The sequence below is a fragment of the Pelophylax lessonae genome, assembly GCF_965119305.1.
Source record: "Pelophylax lessonae genome assembly, chromosome: 3".
Classification (NCBI taxonomy): domain Eukaryota; kingdom Metazoa; phylum Chordata; class Amphibia; order Anura; family Ranidae; genus Pelophylax; species Pelophylax lessonae.
In genome coordinates, this window is record NC_138770.1 from 498789427 (window position 1) to 498810254 (window position 20828).

Genomic DNA, 20828 nt, shown 5'->3' on the forward strand with positions numbered 1-20828 from the left:
GAGGATATACCCTCTGGGACTGCCCCTAAGGTGTGGCCAGAATGTTTTCTTTCCTGTCTAGTCCTACTCCTGTAGAGGGCAGTATAACCCGAGTTGTTATTAATCAATGAGGACTACGTCTGTCAATGAGCGACAGAGAAAATATAATATTGAGGAAAACTAGCCTAATTTCGTATAACACTAGCAAAAAACTAAGGCGTGATGATTGGAGAAGGAGTTATACAGGGGCTGGCCCAAACTTCTTTTTTGTTTTCCTCCTGAAAGTGCCAGTATAATCCAAATATCCAAGAATGAATACCCTTCTGTATGCCTGTGGTCCCTGTTGCCAATAAAGAAATGTTTAACAAGCTAAGATATGAGCAATAGTGTGCTGATTTACTAGGTTGGTTAATTAGCTGCTGTGTGAGAGAGTTGTATTTTAGGCCAGCCATAGAGAAAATTTCTTTCCTACAACCAAAAGACAGTGTTGACAGGTGAATCCCTCCCACCAAACCATTGTGTTCTCCTGGCGGGCAGGGGTTGGGATTAACAGAAGCCATCCTCGCCTGAACAAGACCGTGATTATTGCTAGCAGCTATAACAGCCGCCAGCGATAATCACATGGGAAATTCAGTAGGCTGGTTGTACTCAAGTTGAATGATCAATCAACTTGGGTACATTCAGCCTGCCCATACATGGTTTGATTCTTGGCCGGTTCAGATTTTAACTGTCTATAGCCGGATTTAGACGGTAAGCTCCTTGAGGGCAGGGACTGATGCAACTGTACAGTACATAGACTGCTGTATAAATTGATAGGGTGATACTTGTAAAATATAAAACAGTAAAGTTAAAATAAATTAAGGGAATTTGTGCAATCACACTTCACTTTTTGCACTTAAACAAAAACAACTACTACAAATAACTTGAAATGTGGTTCCTGTAAATGGTACTAAGGGCTAGTTTACACGGATGTTGTTCTCTGAAGAGATACAACCTCCAAATCAACTAGTGTAAATGAGACATAAAAACAAAAAACACATCAGTACTGGTTAAAAGAATCTAATGTGAGTTACATGAAGAGTGTGCAGATTACGGTGTAGTAAATTGTGACAATCTTCATTAGCAAAGGTTACACCTTCAATAAGGTTAGAAAAAATTTAAAGAGGATTGCATAACAGCTCTGTTTAAACAGTCACAAGTACTTAAGTGTAAGATGGATAATGTAGTAGGTGTTTGTGTGATGCAAATATCACTGCAGGGTGCTTCTTTGTAGAAAGACTTAACAGAAATCTTTTGTGCATACAAATGCACTTTAAAACATCAGAATTGTAATACAAATACAAACAATTGTTATTTTTGAAAATCCAATAACTTCTTTGAAAAAGCTCCTTTCATAGTTACATAGTTTGTGAGGTCGAAAAAAGACATTAGTCCAACCAGTTCAACCTATGATGTGTGTGTGTGATTTGATGTTAACTGTACATTGTATACCCCTGTATGTTGTGGTCTTTAAGGTGCCCATCTAATAGTTTTTTGAAGCGATCGACGCTCCCTGCTGATACCAGTGCTTGTGGAAGAGAATTCCACATCCTTACTGCTCTGACAGTAAAGAATCCCTTACGTATTTTTAGGTTAAACCGGTTTTCCTCTAGTTTTAGTGAGTGGCCCCGTGTCTTATTGTATTCCCTCTCTCTGAAAAGTGTGTTGCTTATGCTAGGGTCCTCACCAGTACAGTATTTGTACATTGGTATCATATCCCCCCTCAAGCGTCTCTTCTCCAGAGAGAATAAGCCCAGTGCCCGGAGTCTTTCCTCATAGCTGATGTCCTCCATTCCCCTAATTATTTTTGTTGCCCTTCTCTGGACTCTCTCCAGTTCCAGCACATTCTTCCTGAGGACCGGTGCCCAGAACTGGACAGCATACTCCAGATGTGGCCGGACCAGAGTCTTGTAGAGTGGGAGAATAATCTCTTTATTTCTGGAATGAATCCCCTTTTTTTATACATGCCAGTATTTTGTTGGCTTTGCTTGCAGCGGCTTGGCATTGCATGCCACTGCCAAGCCTGTTGTCCACTAGGACCCCCAGGTAGTCCTTTTCCATCTAAGATATACCCAGAGGTTCCCCCCCAGTGAGTAGCTTGCTTTCGTGTTTCTGATGCCCAAGTGCATTACTTAACATTTTTCAACATTAAACCTCATCTGCCATGTAGTTGCCCACCCCATTATTGTATTCAGGTCCGCTTTCATTCTTTAAGTACCTCCTATCTGCTAGCCATCTCTTTCCATGACTTCCTGAATTCCCTACAAGCTTTGCAACTTCTCATCTGCTGTTTATTTTCAGGCTGCATTCACACTTGAGCGTAGCGTTTTCGCGCGTTTTTTACCGCGATTTCAGGCGTTTTTGGAGGCAGGCATTGACATCTATCAAAAACGCTGGTAATCAGCCCAAAAAGAAGCTTATGTACTTGTTTCAGCTACAGGCGTTTTGTTTCAGGCGTTAAAACGCTCAGATGTGAACAGGGGCCATTTAAATGAATGGGGTTTTACTTGTTGGGCGTTTTGGAACGTTTTTGGAGCTGAAAAACGCTCAAAAACACCGAGGTGTGAATGGAGCCTCAATTTTTAAGGACCATATATTCCATGGTACGCTGCTGTCTGCAAGCTCGGCCTTCTGATACTCCTTCCCCTAAGCACATCTGTAGTTCAAAAAGCAGGCTCCGTGAATTCCATTACACAGTAGAGCCTATCGACATGGCAGGGTGAATGCTTGTCACAGAAATCAAAGTAATTAATGTGTGGGAAACTTTACAAAGTAACTTTGGTCAGAGTAGAAGGGGTGGGCTCGAAATAACAAACACAATGTGGAAATTGATAACAGATTTTTTATTTTGACCACAGACACTTGGAAACACTATTCCGGGTGAAATTTGAAAGCAATCCATGGGCTTCTTGTGCAGAACAGTACATACTATCTGAACTCAAAGTCCACTAAGTTTAACCACTTGCCGACCGCCGCACACAGATTTACTGCGGCAGGGCGGCTCGGCTGCGCATTATCAAAAAGATCTACGTGATTATGGGCACGGGCTCCCACTGTGATTAGACACAGCAGGAGTCAGAATCTGGGAGGAGCTGCGGTGATCGCCGCCGGCCTCCTGCGATCTTCACAAACTGACAGAAGACACCTGTCTGCTTATGTAAACAAAGCAGGCGGGTCTTCTGTCACACAGGCAGAAAGTGATCATGAGTTTCAGCTAAGCTGAAACCCCGCTCTGTGCCCGTCACAGAGCCCTCCACCCCCCCTTTCCCCAAAGTCAGTAAGCACAAACAGGCATACATTTAATCTTTTAATCACCCCCAGTGTTAACCCCTTCCCTGCCAGTGCCATTTATACAGTAACAGTGCATATTATTTAGCACTGATTACTGTATGTCACTGGTCCCTAAAAATTGTCAAAAATGTCAGTTAGGGGTCCAATCTGTCCACCGCAATGTCGCAGTCCCGCTAGAAATTGCTGATCGCCGCCATTACTAATAAAAACAAAAAAATCAATAAAAAGTCCAAAAATCTATCCCGTAGTTTTTAAGTGCTATAACTTTTGCGCAAACCAATTAAAATACGCTTTTTGGGATTTTTTTTACCACAAATATGTAGCAGAATCCAAATTGGCCTAAACTGAAAAAAATTTTGATTAAATTAAATTTTTTTATTGGGAATGTTTTATAGCAGCAAGTTAAAAATATTGTGTTTTTTTCAAAATTGCCGCTCTTTTTTTGTTTATAACCCAAATTCTCAAAACAGCAGGTGATCAAATGCCACCAAAAGAAAGTTCTATTTGTGGGGAAAAAATGACATCAATTGTATTTGGCTACAGCGTTGCACGACCACGCAATATTTTGTTAAAGTAACGCAGTGCCAAATAGCAAAAAAGGGCCTGGTCATTAAGGGGGTAAAACCTTCCGAAGCTGAAGTGATTAATTTACAATTTCTGTAAACTAGTACCAAGATTTAGGAGAGCTCTTCATATGTACCCTAAGAAATGTGCTTCCTGAAGTCTGTGCTTAGTAATTTCCTCAATTGCTGCTTATCCCATCACAATATTATTCCAGCTTTCAAGACATATTTAAAGTGGTTGTAAGGTCACCGAGCATGATTACTGGTATCCCCTCTGTTATAGCAAGATATACAGAACAGTGTCTGTATTTAAAAACAAAAATGATGCAGCAAAATACCTTATTTCACAGCTCCGCTGTGGGTTCAAGTGGGAGGGGGGAATGTAGGGAAAGGGCAGGGAGGAGATGGCTTACACACACAGAGACTACTGAGCTGACAGATGCACGTAAACTGACCACGGTATCATGGATAAGCTGCCTTGTATACTGTGGTCAGCACATCTAGGGGGACACAGGAACAGGCAGGATCAACCAGGTATTTTACAGCCTAGAGTGCGACAAATTACACTGCTGAAGCACTATGCTGTTTATCGAGTTTTAAAGAAACAGGAAACTTTTAATTTTTAGGGTTACAACCGCTTTAAGTCTGATTTTTGGCAAAAAATTTTAGTACTGATTTTTGTTACATCAAACTTTCTTTTTCAAATACTATATTAAAGAAATATTTTGGTACAAAGGTAATTGCAAAAATGCAGTACGAATAGATTTTGGTACAAAGGTAATTGCAAAAATGTGGTACAAATACAATAGGTATAAAAAGGCAAGTGAAACATGGAAACAACCATGTGGAATCAAAGAGCAACATAATATTAAGTTGGGGAGAACTATGCTCTAAAAGTAAATACAATTACAAGCTGGAATTCTAGACATATGTAACGTGTTCCAGTACTCACCGTCACTGGGAATGAAAGACAGACACCTAATGGTTTGGATTGCTTCAAATGGGTTCTGTGTTTACTTATGATGTGTATTAAACTTCAATGTCAGAGACAGGCTCTCCCTATTGTTTGTGCATTGAGGTGAGATGTGTATTCTGTTAAGCCTGTCTGTTCCATTGTAAAATGTTAATGAACTCATATATTGTTCTGTCCAGATGGCTAGATAATTAGTTTAGGTTAATTCTATTTCTGTATACAATTTCATCTGCATATGACAATGTAATCAGGCAACCTCTGACCTGTGTTTGGTAATCTGATGAGGAGGGGCATGTGCTCATGTTTGTATAAATTGAGTTTGAAACTATTCAATAAAGGAGAAGATTCCAGTACAAGCCAAGTTGTCAGCTAGCCTTGTATGGGGGCGGCTGGAAAATCTGATATCTATGTTCACAACTGGGAGGAAGCCGTATACTGACGGAGGTCCACAAGTACTGTGTGGGTTGTGGTTCTGTTACATAACGTAACAACAAAAAGGTGAGGGGTTGGGGGGGGGGGTCGGGGGTTGATGGGAGAGAAAAACATGTGAAGGTCTGTTAAATCCTACTTAATCAAATATTGAAGCTATAATTTGGCGTTCCAAGGGAAAAGGGAGGTAGAGGACCAAAGCTCCTAAGAGAACTGGGACAAAAACAGAAAGGTAGGTGCTAACTTATAAAGAACAATTTAAAGTGGACATAATTCATATTATAAGTGAAAATACATTAAAAAGGTTCAATACAGGTCGGGTACACCTGGGTCTAACAGGGACCCATCCGTCGTTCGAGCCATCTGTCAGGGAGCTGCTGCTGTCATCAAGTTCGTATACTGACCCTGATTCTGCCAGTGAAGCTTCCCCATCGTTCTCATCTGACATGGTCAGTATACTGTAAGCCTCTGCACTACTGTACCAACGTTTGGACATTTTGGTAACTAAATTTACCGGTACAGTAGTGTGACTCACAGGTAATAAAAAGCATCTGGTTGTCAAGGACTATTTCAACCGCTACCAAAAAAAACTGCTAATGCTAGCAGGGATCAGGCCTGACTCTGTTAACACAGCAGTTTTGTGTGTTGTGTTTTTTGTAAGTGACAGTAATCTATTGATTACTACACTTGCCTGGTTGGGGTGGGGTGGGCTGGGCGGAGGGGTTAAACGCAGCTGCTGGCAGGAATCAGTGCTGATCGTGCAAACACCGCGTTTTGGGAACCCTAAACTATGGGGACGCTAGTATAGTCCTGGTCAGATCAGATATTGATCTGTTCAAACACTATACTAGTAATGGAAGTGCATGTGCGTGTGTGTGGTAATCAAGGGGTTATTTCTAACCATGCGCCAGGTATCTGCGCTATTTTAGACTGACGCTAACACTAGCTAATGTCACCTGTGTCACTAATAATAGTGATCTGAAAAAAAAATTGTACACTATAAAAGTGACACTGTGACAGGGCAATGAAGGCGTTAACCGGGGGTGATCAGGGGGTTAAATCTTTATTTGGGGGGGTGGCGGGGACCCTAAACCTCCTTTGGGACAGAAACTAATTTGCTAGCGCTAACTCAAGTCACAATCACACTAATATAAAATACAGTAAAACTACCGTATTTATTAGCGTATAACACGCACCGGCGTATAACACGCACTTTAATTTTAGGATGGAAGTTTCAGGAAAGAAAGATTTTCAGAAAATAAAAATGAAAGAATTAAAAATAATAGTACATAGCCCCTTTCATTATATAGCCCCCCTTTACATTACACCCCCCCCCCCATGCAAAGTACATAGCAAATTACTATAACCCCCCATGCACTCCCAGGAGAACCCCAGTTTCCTGGGACAGCCCCGTCAGCGTACTCTAAAGTAAAAAAATCACTGCCAGCCCCTTTTCATAGATGCTTCCTGCATTCAGTGTCAGTGTAAATAAATGTGACCGCTCTCCTGTGACGTGTAATGGCCGGTCATGTGATCGCTGCCCTCCTCCAATCTGAAGCTACACTCAGAGGAGGAGGAGAGCGGACAGAGAGACAGAAGCACAAGGTATTTAGAGGCATTTAAATGACAGTGATGTGATATATGTAGGAAGGATTTATAAAAAGGGGCTGGCGGTGGATCTTTCTTAACTCCAGCCTGACACCCCTCCTCCGGACTGCCGATCCCTGACCCCCCCCCCCCCCCCCCCGCACGCTGGTAAAAAAAAATATCGGCGTATAACACGCACCCATTGTTTGCACTATATTTTCAGGGGAAAAAAGTGTGTGTTATACGCCGATAAATATGGTATATAACGTGTGTATTAGTGTGCAATGCGACAGGGGGGGAAAGGGTTAACTGGATGTGATCAGGGGGGGGTCAGGGGGTTAAATCTTTATTGGGAGGGGGTGGCGGGTATACTAAGTATAAAAGGAATGGCGGCAAGCGCTAAACCTGGTCACAAGTCACACTTATACGGGTATATAGAAAATGCTATATACTGTATACAGTGTGTGTTGTGACAGGGGGTGTAGGGGTGATCGGGGGGGGGGGGTCAGGGGGTTAAATCTTTATTGGGGGGTGGTGGGGACCCTAAAGCTCCTTGGGACAGAAACTAAGTTGCTAGCGCTAACTCAAGTCACAATCACACTGATAGAAAATACAGTAATACACTATATTACTTGTTTATTAGTGTGCAATGTGACAGGGGGGGAGGGGGTTAACTGGGGGTGATCAGGAGGAATCAGGGGTTTAATCTTTATTGGGGGGGTGGCGGACATCCTAAGAATAAAAGGAACAACCGCAAGCGCTAAACCTGGTCACAAGTCACACTTATACGGGTATATAGGAAAATGCTATATACTGTATACAGTGTGTTGTGACAGGGGGTGTAGGGGTGATCAGGGGTGATCAGGGGGTTAAATCTTTATTGGGGGGGGAGTCGGGGACCCTAAACCTACTTGGGACAGAAACTAAGTCGCTAGCGCTAACTCAAGTCACAATCGCACTATACAAAATACAGAAAAATGGTGTATTACGCGTGTATTAGTGTGTAATGTGACGGGGAAGGGGTTAACTGGGGGTGATCAGGGGGGATAAGGGGGTTAAATCTTTATTGGGGGGTTGGCAGGTATTTTAAGTGTAAAAGGAACGGCCGCAAGCGCTACACCTAGTCACAAATCACACTTCTATGCGTATATAGGAAAATGCTATATACAGTATACAGTTTGTGTTGTGACAGGGGGTGTAGGGGTTAACTGGGGGGGGGGGGGCGATCAGGGGTTAAATGTGCCTATCTAAGGGTGTGTATGTGTGCTTGGTGCAGTACTCACAGTTAGATGTGCTCTCTCCTCTCGATGAATCCAAAAAGGATCATGGGAGGGGAGAGCAAGTCTTTTCTGAGCCTGTGTTTACATTACACAGGCTCAGAATAGAATCTGATTGGGCAGGACCGATTAACAGGTCCAGACCAAAAATGGCCTGGACCTGATGACTGATCAGTTCTGAACCCAATCAGGTCATCAGCGGGGGTGCGCGGGAGCGTGCCCAAGAACGGCGGGAGCTAATGACGTATGAATACATCTCTTTGCCTGCACGGGGCTGACCGCCGCAGTATATGTACTTGTGGCGGTCGGCAAGTGGTAATCCCAGGGTTTTACGGTCTCTTACATGGTTACAGTTTAAGGGGAACTATAAAGGTGGAACAAATGGATGTTTTTCCTGTAAACACATTAGAGGTGATACGGTATGCTCCAATTCTACGGATAAAACCAACAAGATTAAGTCTTTTTAATTGCAACACGGAATAGGTTGTATACATTATTACATGTCGCCAGTGTAATGTCCAATATATAGGGCGCACTACTAGACGCATTAGGGATAGGTTTTATGAACATCTGAACAATAAAGAGAGAAAGCTTTCGACAAATGTTGCACGACATTTTAACCAACATCGCGGTGGTGATATTTCTTTATTTGGGGTTCAGATTATTGAGAGGGTTAACGTGCCAAAAAGGGGGGTGATGTCTTTAGACTTCTCTGTAAAAGGGAAGATTTCTGGATATATCAGTTCAAGACATGTATAACGTATGGATTGAACGATGAGTGTGACATCGCACATTTTATTGATTAAATTGGCAATATGCTCCTCTTTTTGGTACTTTGATCCTCTTCCTTTTTCTGGTTGCTCCTTCTAGCTTTAATTTTATTTATTGTTGGAGTTTTGTTGTGCAACATTTCAGCTAGGGTGATTGTCTGGTGTGTGGTATCGGTATTTTTACTTGATCACACCCAGTGATGTCTGCTGTTAAATCAGTTGTTGCTACAATATGTTAGATTGGTCTGGCTGTTATTTTGATAGCTTTAGTTGTATTTATAGTTGGTGTGCTGTATATAACATGTTGTCCGGGGTGCCCAATTTCATCAGTATTGATATTGTCTGGCGTGTGGGATCGGTATTTTTTACTTGATCACACCCTGCAATTTCTGCTGTTCAATTGTTGCTATATGCTACATCGGTCTGACAGCTAAATTTATAGGCCATGTACAGTGATGTTACCGTTGAGATGATCCCTTAGCTCTGTGGATATTTTGTGTCTGTCAGAGGTGCTTGTCAGATATGTGTGTGTGTTTTCTTTTTTTTTGTCAGTTTATCCTCACATATATATTTAATTTATTTCAATTTAATTTATTATGTATTTGCCTTTGGAGATTATTGATCTGGGTTTAGCTAGTGATTATGTGTTTTCCCCTATTTGTTTTGTTTGATTTATTGCCAGAGTGTCACTGTTTATATGCAGGACTTTTTGTGCAGTTGATCGATAGGTGGTTTATATCTGATCTATTGGACAATCGGCCTATTTGTAGCAGATTTCATGAGTTTTTTTTTTACTTTGACTTATTTATATGCTATCTCATTCTTGTAACATTTTGGTGTACATCGTATTGTATTTTCTAATCACACCTTTAATGTTAAATATTCACACTTACTAGATCCTTTTTCAACAAATGTTTTTATCCTGTCATTTTTGAGCAATTGTGTCTTTTTGTTATGTTCATGTGTATCAATGATTGTTATGCACAGCATTTTTTTAATTATATTGTGACTTCTTTGCTCAGGTGATGGTGATTTGGCACTGACCTTCTTGGGGTGTGGTATCGATCAGTGCACACCTTAAATAGACCTTTGCTTTGTATGTGTGTAGGTGGTGAACAAGCATGACTTTACGTGTGAAAAGCGTCTACCTTTTTGTATCCTGTTTTGACTGTCCGTTGGTTCAGTAAAGAAGCATCATTATACCTGTCAGAGTGTGGCCATTTTTGTTGGTATTTTCAACCAATTAAGGGGGCAATAGACTGGATGAACCTTAAAGCGGCAATAGTTCAGATACACAAGGCAAGAGGATAACAGTGATATTTAAATAACCAAAGATATGACATGGAACAATTGTACACAACAGTACAAAACTGTATACAAATCATATAAAAATTATGAAGGGCATTAAGAGTAAAAGACAATAAAAAAATATATAAAATATTAATCATGATAAATGAAATGTAATGAAAAAGTATCAAAAAATGAACTAATGAATATAAAATCTAATAAGGACAAGTTGACTTGCCCTGAATAGTAAATTGTGTGTATAGGAGTCCAAGTGTGAGGCTGACACTATGTGCTCCAACTACTCATTCGGGCCATTGGGTGCAAGAGAATCCAGGGTACAGATCCAAAATGTTTCACGCTGACATATTTGGGTGAAACGTTCTGCTTAGGATAGGTGTTTAGGTATAGCTTCTATGACCCAAACCTGCAGACTGATAGTGGAACGGTTATGAAATTCAAGGTATGACGTGGAACACTATGTTGGTCGCAACCCTCCTGGACAAAGCGTTGGTGATGATCGAAGCGTTGTCTCAGAGAGCGTATGGCGCAGCCAACATAGAGAAGTTTGCAGGGGCAAGTAAGACAGTAGACCATGTAGTTGGTGGAACAATTGTAAAAGTTACCAAGGTGGTACGTTTTACCTAGGTGAGTAAAGGATTTTTGACCATGTTTCACAAAGTGGCAAGTTTTTCACAATTGCTTTTTACATTTATACATACCTTTAAGCGGAAATTAAACACAATGGATTATGAACTTTTTTGCATTCTAGTTGACTAGGTGCTATTTGGGTGTAAGAAGGCTGCGGGGGGGGGGGGGGGGGGGGCGAGAGACTGGAAGCTTAAGGATGTGAGAAGGCAGACAAATGAGTGAGTGAAAGGAATGGGAGAAGACAGAGGCAAGGAAAGGGAAAAGGAGGGGGAAGGGGGGAAGAAATCCCCTAGGGGAGGTTAGGAGAGTAATAACAGGCCAAAGATAAGGTAAGAGAAGTGATATCAATGTATTAATTTAAGCAATTGGGTTTAATCAAAGACAGGGGGCAGGTAGTGGGTTACCCAGGGTAGCCAAAGTTTCTCAAATGCACTTTGTCTAGTAAGACCGCTTTCAGTTTGGCGTAAATCAATGCCTGGGTGATTCTGTTTTTGGCTGCAATTACACTTAAGGAAGGGGACTTTCAGGCCCTAGCTATGGCCTGTTTGGCCACAGTAGTGATGTGGAGTAAACAGTTAAACTGTCAATGTGTTAAAGCCATGGATTTCTTTATTCAGGAGAGCCACGGTTGGGTCTGGCTGTAAAAAATGTTGCAAAAAGGTTAGATAGGATCATTAAGATTTCACTATGGGGCATTCCCATCATATATGAAGGTGAGTGCCCACCTCAATAAATCCTAGAAAACAAAGTGGTGAATATTGCAGAAGAAATTGTATTAATCCTGGCTGAGATCAGGTACCATCGGGTGAGCACTTTATAGTTTATTTCTAGAGCAGTGATGTTAATGAGATAAATTTGGTAGCCTGCCAAATGGAAGACCTATCCGCAGGGTCCAGGGTGATATTAAGGTCTCGTTTCTTTTTACGAACGTACATCGGGGGTTTCGATGTTTCTGGAATTAGGAGATGGGTATATAGTGCAGAGATAAGCCTGCGTTTGTGGGGGTCTGGCTTACACATACATTCAAATAGCATAAAGCCAGAGTCTGAGGAGTCAGGAGCGGTGTATGGGGAGATAAAGTGCTTGATTTGCAGATAACGAAAAAGCTCAGAGGAAAGGAGGCCATTCGTCTCGCAGAGTATCAGAAAATATTTACATGTGGTGGATGAAAAGAACGAGTGGGCACAAATTAGGCCAGCTGCTGACCAAGCAGAGAATGAGGTAGGGGATGACCAGGCTAAGTAGAAGGAGGGGTTACGGAGGAAGGAGAGTATTGTGGGGGAACTGGAGACTATGGCAGTATTTTAGTCAGTCCCAAATCGGGAGGCTATATTTTATAATCTGATTAGTGATAGGCCAATGGTGAGCTGGGGCCAACCAGAGGAGATTGGCCATAGAAAGGGGGGGGGGGGGGGTCGCAATCCACAGATTCCAAAGCTATCCATAAAGGGGTTTATCAAACTTTCAATATATCAACAACCGCATTGCAGTGGGTGTTTTTGATCATTTCTTTGCTCCACCATAAGTTATTCTCAGACTGCTGGATTACTAACAAAGGAGACTGGGGTGAACTTGTCCAATACAACAATGCATAAATTAAAAAGAGTAGATAAATTGTGCATTTATTTGTGCTTGTGAATATAAATAAACCCAAGTTGTATTACCTGGTTTGCATTCATACAAGTCACAGCATTCCCCTGGCTTGCCTGATGCTTTTGACACAAGTATATTGAGATAGCCAGGCTGGCAGACTTTTCTCAGGCATCCTGCTGGGCTACATACACAACGGCTGGGCAGGGGGCAGCATTCGCCAGGAGGAGCGTAGCCTTCAATGAGGACTGAGTCCTCTGCACATCGTGGAGAAAACTGTACTTCACATCGGGCTGTTGAGCAGTCAGGCTTTTCTTCTGCAATAAAAGATTAAGTGTAACATTAGATATTAGAAAATGTAATGTATGCATATTTCAGCACAAAAATATTAAATACATAAATAAAACCACAAAACAGCAGCACTCTAAAGCAGGGTTAGGCAACCCTTGAGAGGTGGAGATCTACCTGAACAAACAAATAATCAAAGATCACTGGGGTTCAGCACTTTTTTTTTTTTAATCACTAGCAAGGGGCTAATTAGTAAGGAAAAAAAATATGATAAAATAAGTATCACTGTAAAAATATAAACTTGGTCTACCTTAACCACTTCAATTCAGGGCACTTTCACCCCCTTCCTGCCCAGGCCAATTTTCAGCTTTTAGAGCGGTCACACTTTGAAAGACAAATGTGCAGTCTTGCAACACTGTACCCATATTCAGTTTTTATAATTTTTTCCCACAAATAAAGCTTTCTTTTGTGATATTTGATCACCACTGTTTTTTTTTTTTTTGCTAAATAAAAAAAAGACAGGAAATTTTGTAAAAAAAAAAAAAAAAAAAAATAGAGAAAAGCCGATAACTTGCACTTTCTGGTTATGCTGTGATCAGGTGTGAATGGACACAGCTGATCACATGGTACAGAGCCTACGTCATAGGCTCTTTACTAAGATCGGAGATGCAGTGTGTAAGAGCGACACACTGCACTACCGATCACCGTGCTGCGTGCCCCCCGGGGCGTGCACAAGTGGCTTATACTGCTGGATGTAATTGGACGCCCTGTCAGGATAATGGAACTACCACCCGGCCATCATTCTGCTATAGGCTGGGCGGGATGTGGTTTTTTATCTGGTGATCCAGCCAGTAGTTATGTTTTTCAAAAGAATTAACTCTCCAGCAGAATATATCAGTTAGTATGTTGAGATAAACTATTTACCACTGACAGAGGTGCTTATGATGATCAGCTTGTATTTATTCATGTAAAACCCCTTAAAAGAAATACAACTGTTGCTGTAACTGATTATAAAGTGTAAGCTGGAGTTTGGCTTTAATTTGTTAGTGTATCTAGGGGTGTGTTACTGGACAGATAACCAGGTGAAAACAGAAGGGAAAAAATCCTAAAAAATATAAAATGAATGCAGCCATACCATGTAATAATTTGTAAGCTGCAATGTTACATTTTTGGTTTTGGCTTTATTTGCATTTTAAAAGTGGACAGTGTCGATCAGTAGAGCAGTGGACAGTGTTAACAGGGCAGCGGGCTAAAGCAGTGGATGTTTCAGTAGGGCAGAGATTGGTGACAGTAGGGCAGTGAACAGTGTCACTAGTTTTTTTTATTCATTATTTTTTTACAATTGATTTCTTAACAGTCCAGTTGGGGGGCTTTAGTAAAATATTAAGGGGCTAGTTTAATTACATTTACTGACCCCCTCCCCCGTTCTCCATTCTGAAACAATTTCCCACAGCAGCTGGCGAAAGAGGAGAGGAGGGGAAGCTGGCAACAATGCAAGGAATAGGGGAAGCAAAGGAGCATACAGGGGGGCCCAGGGAGTAGAAAGAAGGGGAACATACACAGGAGGGGCAGCATTTACTGCAAATGATCCCCTGTAGTTCCCCCCTGCAACAGCTGAATGCTGGCAGAAGGTAGAGGAAGTGAAGCTGGTTTTCAGCTGCCCCAGGAGAAAAATACAGGGGATCAGTTCCAGTACATGCTGCCCCTGCTCAAGACCAGGTTCCAGGGGTCAGCAAGGAGGGGATGTGATGTACCTGTCACCTGCCCGCAATCAACAGGTTGCTGACCACTGCTCTACAGGATTTTATTTTAAAACAAATAGTGTGTCGGGAGAAAGCCCTTTTGTGGAGTTTCGAGTATTCCTTTTGCAAAAAGGTGATCAAGAAATATTTTCTATGTCCTAGAATTGGAGCTGAAATTTTAGTAGAGTTACAATTATTTTGTTTAGCAGTTTTTGCTTTAGACACATTTTCAGCACTGCACAGCCAGATGGATTATTTGCCTTATTGATCCAGCAACGCAGCTTTCTATTTCCCCTGTCTCCAGCCCCCTCATTGGACAGTGAATTGGCATCAATACTTCTAACCAGTGAGATGACCTAAACTAAATTAGTAGGAAAGAACATAACAGAATCACAAGAATGCATCACCAAAAATGCAATGTCATTGGTAGGTAACCACCAGTAATACACCAGTACATTTATAAGATTTAGAGGTTTTCTGGTGTTCTGCTTTGAGAAGTGTCTGCCTATCTATCTATATAAAACTTAGTCTATATGAACGAATGTCTAAAATTTAGAAAGACTTTAAGGCCTTTTAAGACATGTGCAGTGTCAGATTGATCAGCCTATCCATATATCTTACCCTCTCCTCTCTCATCATTATCCCTAATCTGACAGCATCCTTTCTTCAGGATAGAAGATTATGAAGGACCTATTGTAATACAGAACTGTTATCCACTGTGTGAATATGCACTGAACTTGTTTAAAACAAAACTAGTGATTTAAAAAAAAAAAATAGATTTTTTTTTTTATTATTCTGTTAAAAGGAGACATATTGGACGTGGTTAAATACACTGTAATTTGAACTGCTATCTTGTGATAGTTGGAAAGTAGGGCTCAGCAAGCAAAGTTAAAGTGTTACTAAACCCAGGACCCTGCATTCACTATATCTGGTCTACCACAGTGCATGGAAATGCAATTATTTTATTAAAATATAAACTGCTAAATAATACCTTTTCTCATCAGCAGTTAGAGCAATCTTGTGAATTCTATCAGTGTCCAGCCAAGCAGTGGTTAAAGCTTGCCGGAGGAGTTTTATGACTGTCCTATGAGACTGCAAGAACCCTGACCCTCTTGTCTGGACAGTGCTGATTGGCCCTGCACTGATCACATGCACTCTTCCAAGAAAAAAAATAAAACCTCTCTAGCAATTCACTCCAAACTTAGCATGTGCAGCCTGACTCCATAGACTGTTATCAGAAAATTATCAGGGGACAGTGGAAAGAGGATCCAGAGAAGCCAGGATCAAACAGCCTTTTTCACACGACGTGGAGGATTAACCCCTTAAGTTCCACAGAGTAAACCAAGCATGCTTTACTGCAAATACAGACTGATTTTTACAGTTGTGGGTTTAGTCACACTTAACCTGACTACAGAGAGATTTAACCACAACTGAGAGGGTGCTGCAGATGAGGAAATTGCCATAATGTGATTAAATCTCTCAGTACCAAAAGATCAAAAATAACCAGGTAGTCCTAGCCTTCTATTACACATATTGCTAGCAGCTTCAACATTGATTTAATTTAGCGTTGGCTGCTTTCCCTTTATCTTTTAAATCCTAGCCTTAAAACCTTTAAACGTTGTTGTCTATGAAATATGGTCAACAGCATTAAACCCCAACCCTGGGAAAACAGGTAAATACACTAATTAAATACTTATAACGTAGCTGTCTATCCAGTCCTGAGATTTACTATGCTACACAGTTCAGCCCTTTTTGAAAGGTCAGGAGACCAGATTTTATCTGCTGCAGTATAGCAACACCTACCACAAAGCTTCTTTTACTGCAACACACATGGTTTGCTCCTTGAGCTGTTTCCACCTTTCCCCCCGCCTACAAGATGCTGTTACTAAGTCGAATTCAGGTACTTAGGCCAGTTACACATTGGTGTGCTGCGCCTTTGCCACAGCACTGGTGTATTCATTATTTCTGTGACCTTCATTCACGGTCTTATCAATTTTTAATTAGGTCACATGTTTTTGCCACGTTTGAAAGCACACCAAGTACCCATTCACACCAGAAACTGCATGAAACTACGCATTTTTGACTGCAGGTTTACATGCATTTTTTTTTCAAACTTGTTTTTTATTCATTTCAATACAGATAATAACAATACAAACATACAATTACCCAAGGGAACCAACCAATACCTACATTCAACAATTCATACCCCAACCCCAAAGGAAAAAAAAAATAAAAAATGATTGTGATAAATAAAATATACATTTTCTAATATATATTTCGCTTTTATCTCCCCTTTCCTTGTCCTTCCTTCCCTCCCTTCTAGGTACTAAAGCATTACTTTACCCTTTTCTCTCTCTTCCTTCAATTTTCCAAATCTATATACCTTCAGCCCATGTAGGCCAATAGCCCCCCACTCTACTACTCTAAGGATTTCCCAATTCTTCTGATACTGTAGATACACAACCGACCCAACATTCCCAAACCTCATTAAACTTTTCCAATGTGCTCCAATTTACAGTATGTACATAGTTTTATAAAGCGGGAGTGTCCCATTTATAATTCCTTTCCAGTCATGTACTGTTGGAGATTTTGTTTTTTTCCATGAAAGTATTATTAATTTCCTTGCATAATACAGAAGAAGCGTCAAGAGCGTGCGGGTAGCTTTTTTATGGGCTAAACCATCCACTAATCCCAGAAGGCATATCTCTGCTTGTGGTTGCACTATAATATCCGTCACCTCTGCTATACCATCCATTACTCCCCTCCAAAAAACCTGAATTTCATCACATCTCCAAAAAATAGGATCGAAATCTGCATAGGTGGCAGAGCACCACCAACAATCTGGGGGCTGACAGTGATATCATTTCGGCAGCTTAGCCGGTGTATAATAGACCCTATGTAAAAATTTATATTGAATAAGCTGATCTCTAGACGAGACCAGTCTGGACAGATTAATATCCCATACTTCCTCCCAGTCCTCTCCATCCAATTGTGGGAGCAATATCTCCCACGCTGCCCGGCAGCGAGCGAGATGTTCCAAACCATCCTTAAACAGATTTTTATAGATATTAGATAATGGTTTAACCAAGGGAGATTTCCTAAGAAGAGATTCCATCTCCCCTATCTTGATCTGAAGCCCTGTAGCATCAAATTGGGCCTGACAAGCATGCCTAAGTTGTAAATATCAGAAAAAATGGAGAATTGGGAAGGTTAAATCTATTTTTTAGTATCTCAAATTGTAGGATTCCCCCTTCCCCCAGAATATCACCCACTGTCTGTGGATATTGTGGAAGACGGAGGTTCCTCCATATTGGCAAATGCGGTGAAATTACTCCTTTCCCAACCATATTTTCCACTGCTGCCCATGCTCTCATGGAATCAGTTGGATTGTATAATGCCCTAGGTCCTCGTATCACGAGCAATGCCAGCGCCTCATAAGACCCAACAATGGCTGCCTCTAAATCTATCAACATATCTTCTGGACTATTTAGCCATCTATGAACAAAAACTAGCTGGCCAGCAAGAAAATAGCGGAAAAACATTGGGAACCGCAAGCCCACCTCTTTTATATGGCTGTTTAAGCATTTGTAGCTTAATCCTAGGATTTTGCCCCTGCCACAGAAAATTATTAATTAGACAATCAATTTTTTTTTAAATATATTAGGGAATCCATAAGAGAATTTCTAAACATATACAAGAATAACGGTAAGAATTTCATTTTAATTAGGTTATTTCTACCTATAAGTGACAAAGGTAACATTTGCCAGGATTGTATTTGGATCTTAAGCTGTTGCAATAGTGGAATAACATTTAGTTTAAAAAAAAAATCAGAAACCGAGTTAAATATATATATGTCTAAATATTTGACCTCATCTACCTGTTCAAGTGGGCATGTATCGGGCACTCTGCAGCTCAAGGATGGTGTTGTTAGGGGGAGAATTTGAGATTCATTCCAATTTACTTTTAATCCTGACCATTTTGAAAAAGAATTCAAAATATCAAAAACTACTGTTAGAGAGGACTCCGAATTGCGTAGGAAAAGAACCATGTCGTCCGTGTATAATGCAATTTTCTCTGACAGATTTCCTACTTGAATCCTCTGTATCTCCGTCGAGTTCCTCAAAGTCATCACCAGCGGTTCCATCATTAAAGCAAAGAGACCCGGGGATAGCGGGCAGCCCTGTCATGTTCCCCTCTCTACAGGGAACCTTTCTGAAAGCATCCCATTTAATTTTATCGCTGCTGTAGGACGCTTATATAAAATATCAATCCATTTCCTAAATTTAGGCCCGAATCCAAATTCATCTAATATAGTTCCCAAATACCCCCAGTCTATAGAGTCGAAAGCCTTTTCAATATCTAAAAAAACCAACACACAACCACTGGAGATATCTGGTCCCAGGTAGGTATGTGTAAATATTCTTCTGAGATTTATATCCATTTTTTTTTTTTTTTACATAAAGCCTGTCTGATCAGAAGAGACCAACTTTTGAATAACCTTCATCAGTCTGATAGCTAGGGACTTCGCAAGAATTTTAACATCAGCATTGAGTAATGAGATGGGTCTATAAGAGGTGCAGAGTGCGTGATCCTTAACCTTCTTAGCTACTAGCACAATATGTGCTTCGTACATAGAATGGGGTAAAAACCCCCCCTAAAAGCAATCCATAAGCAACCCCTGCAGCTTCGGTATTAAAGATACCGCATAGTGCCTATACCACTATCGGCAGACCATCAGGGCCTGGAGCCTTGTCACTTGGTAGTAAACACAGGGCCGTAGCTAACTTACCATCCCCCAACTCTACCTCCAGAGATTCTCTATCTTCATCTAGCAACTTGGAGAAATGTAGTGTGTGTAGAACACGGCTCAACTCTTCAGGTTCATATTGTGGTATAGCCGCATAAAATGAGCTATAGAAAGTTCCAAAGGTTTACATGCATTTGAAATGCGTTTGAATTTGAAGCACTCTTAACCAACGCTTGCATGTGTTTTGCATGCGTTTAGCATGGGTTTGGATTCCTTGTTTAAAGGGGCACGGTGCGGTACATTTGAAGTGTGTCACCTGCATTTGGGGTGCGGAAAAGAGCTCTACTTTTTTTTTTTTTTTTTTTTTTTTAACGCCCCTGAACTGCACTGCAATGGTGTGTACTATGCCCATAATATTACCCTGATTTTGGACTGTCTATGCAGTTGGAGTGCAGTACAAAATGCATCCAACTGTGTTTGGTGTAAAAGGGCCCTTCAAGTCCGGCATGCTGCATCTTTGGTGTGCTTTCAGAAACTGGAAAAAAACTTGCGACCTAATAGAAAGTCTATGGGTATGAGTGATTTTTCAAACTGACAAACTATTTAACTATGTATATTGTAAAAACTGCTGTTTTAGTACATAATATCTTTAACCACATCATTACCAAAAGACAGCTACATAGTGGATCTCTAGGTCTGGGAGGGCATCTATGGACATCCTCCTAGAACCACGCCAGGGCAGCTTCATCAGTGCCCGTCAGGGCAGCCTATCAGTGCCTGGCAGGGCAGCCTATCAGAGCCCATCAGTGAAGAAAAATTACTTATTTGCAAAATTGTATAACAAAATTCTGGGAAACTTTTTTGCTTTTCATTTTTCAAAATTGTCAGTCTTTTTTGTTTCTTTAGCAAAAAATAAAAAAAACCCAGTGGTTAATAAATACCACCAAAAGAAAGTTCCATCTATCTAAAAAAAAAAAAAAAAAAAAAAATGCTAAGAATGTAATTTGGGTACAGTGTTGGATGACCGCGCATATGACATTCGAAGTGCGATAGTACTTAACGTTGAAAATTGGCCTGGGCAAGAAGGGGCTGAAAGTGCCCAGTGTTGAAGGGGTTAAACTGCAGGCAATTCCAAAGATCATATTAGGCACATTTATCATATACCATTTTCAGGCAGTGGAATTCACATCAACATATTCTTTTAATCAACTCTATAGTGACAAGCTGTATGACCACAGCAGACCATAAACCTGCAATTAAGATAACGGGTAAAAACATGCATACCTGAAGTCATTATTATTAATAATGATGATCATAGCAATATATATGCTAATAGAAACTGCCTTATAGGTTGACAGGTTCAACATGGGCACACTCTGCCCTTGAGGGAAAAATCACATTATGTCAACAGAATTTGCAGCACAGAACTTACTAGAAAATAAGAGAAGAATCTAAAATATGTGTTTTCTCTCTTTTTACAAACCATAAAGACTTGCCACTTACAATTCATTTTCAGCAAAGATTAATTATATTAATGCCTGTAAAAAGGGGTATTTAACTCTTAAAGAAAAGCAGATCCAGATCTTTTATGCAGCTACAATTTAGGGTATAGGGTACA

General features: G+C 40.7%; 1 protein-coding gene across 2 annotated transcripts in view; it reads right to left on the reverse strand.

Annotated features, from left to right (window-relative positions):
- The window catches only part of CRIM1 (cysteine rich transmembrane BMP regulator 1), a 1384383-nt gene that overhangs the window by 916392 nt on the left and 447163 nt on the right, over window positions 1-20828 (reverse strand). For both annotated transcript variants that reach the window (XM_082249820.1, XM_082249819.1), the window contains exon 3: window positions 12508-12750. In XM_082249820.1, the coding sequence (XP_082105946.1) occupies window positions 12508-12750 (243 nt within the window). The remainder of the gene's footprint in view (window positions 1-12507; window positions 12751-20828) is intronic.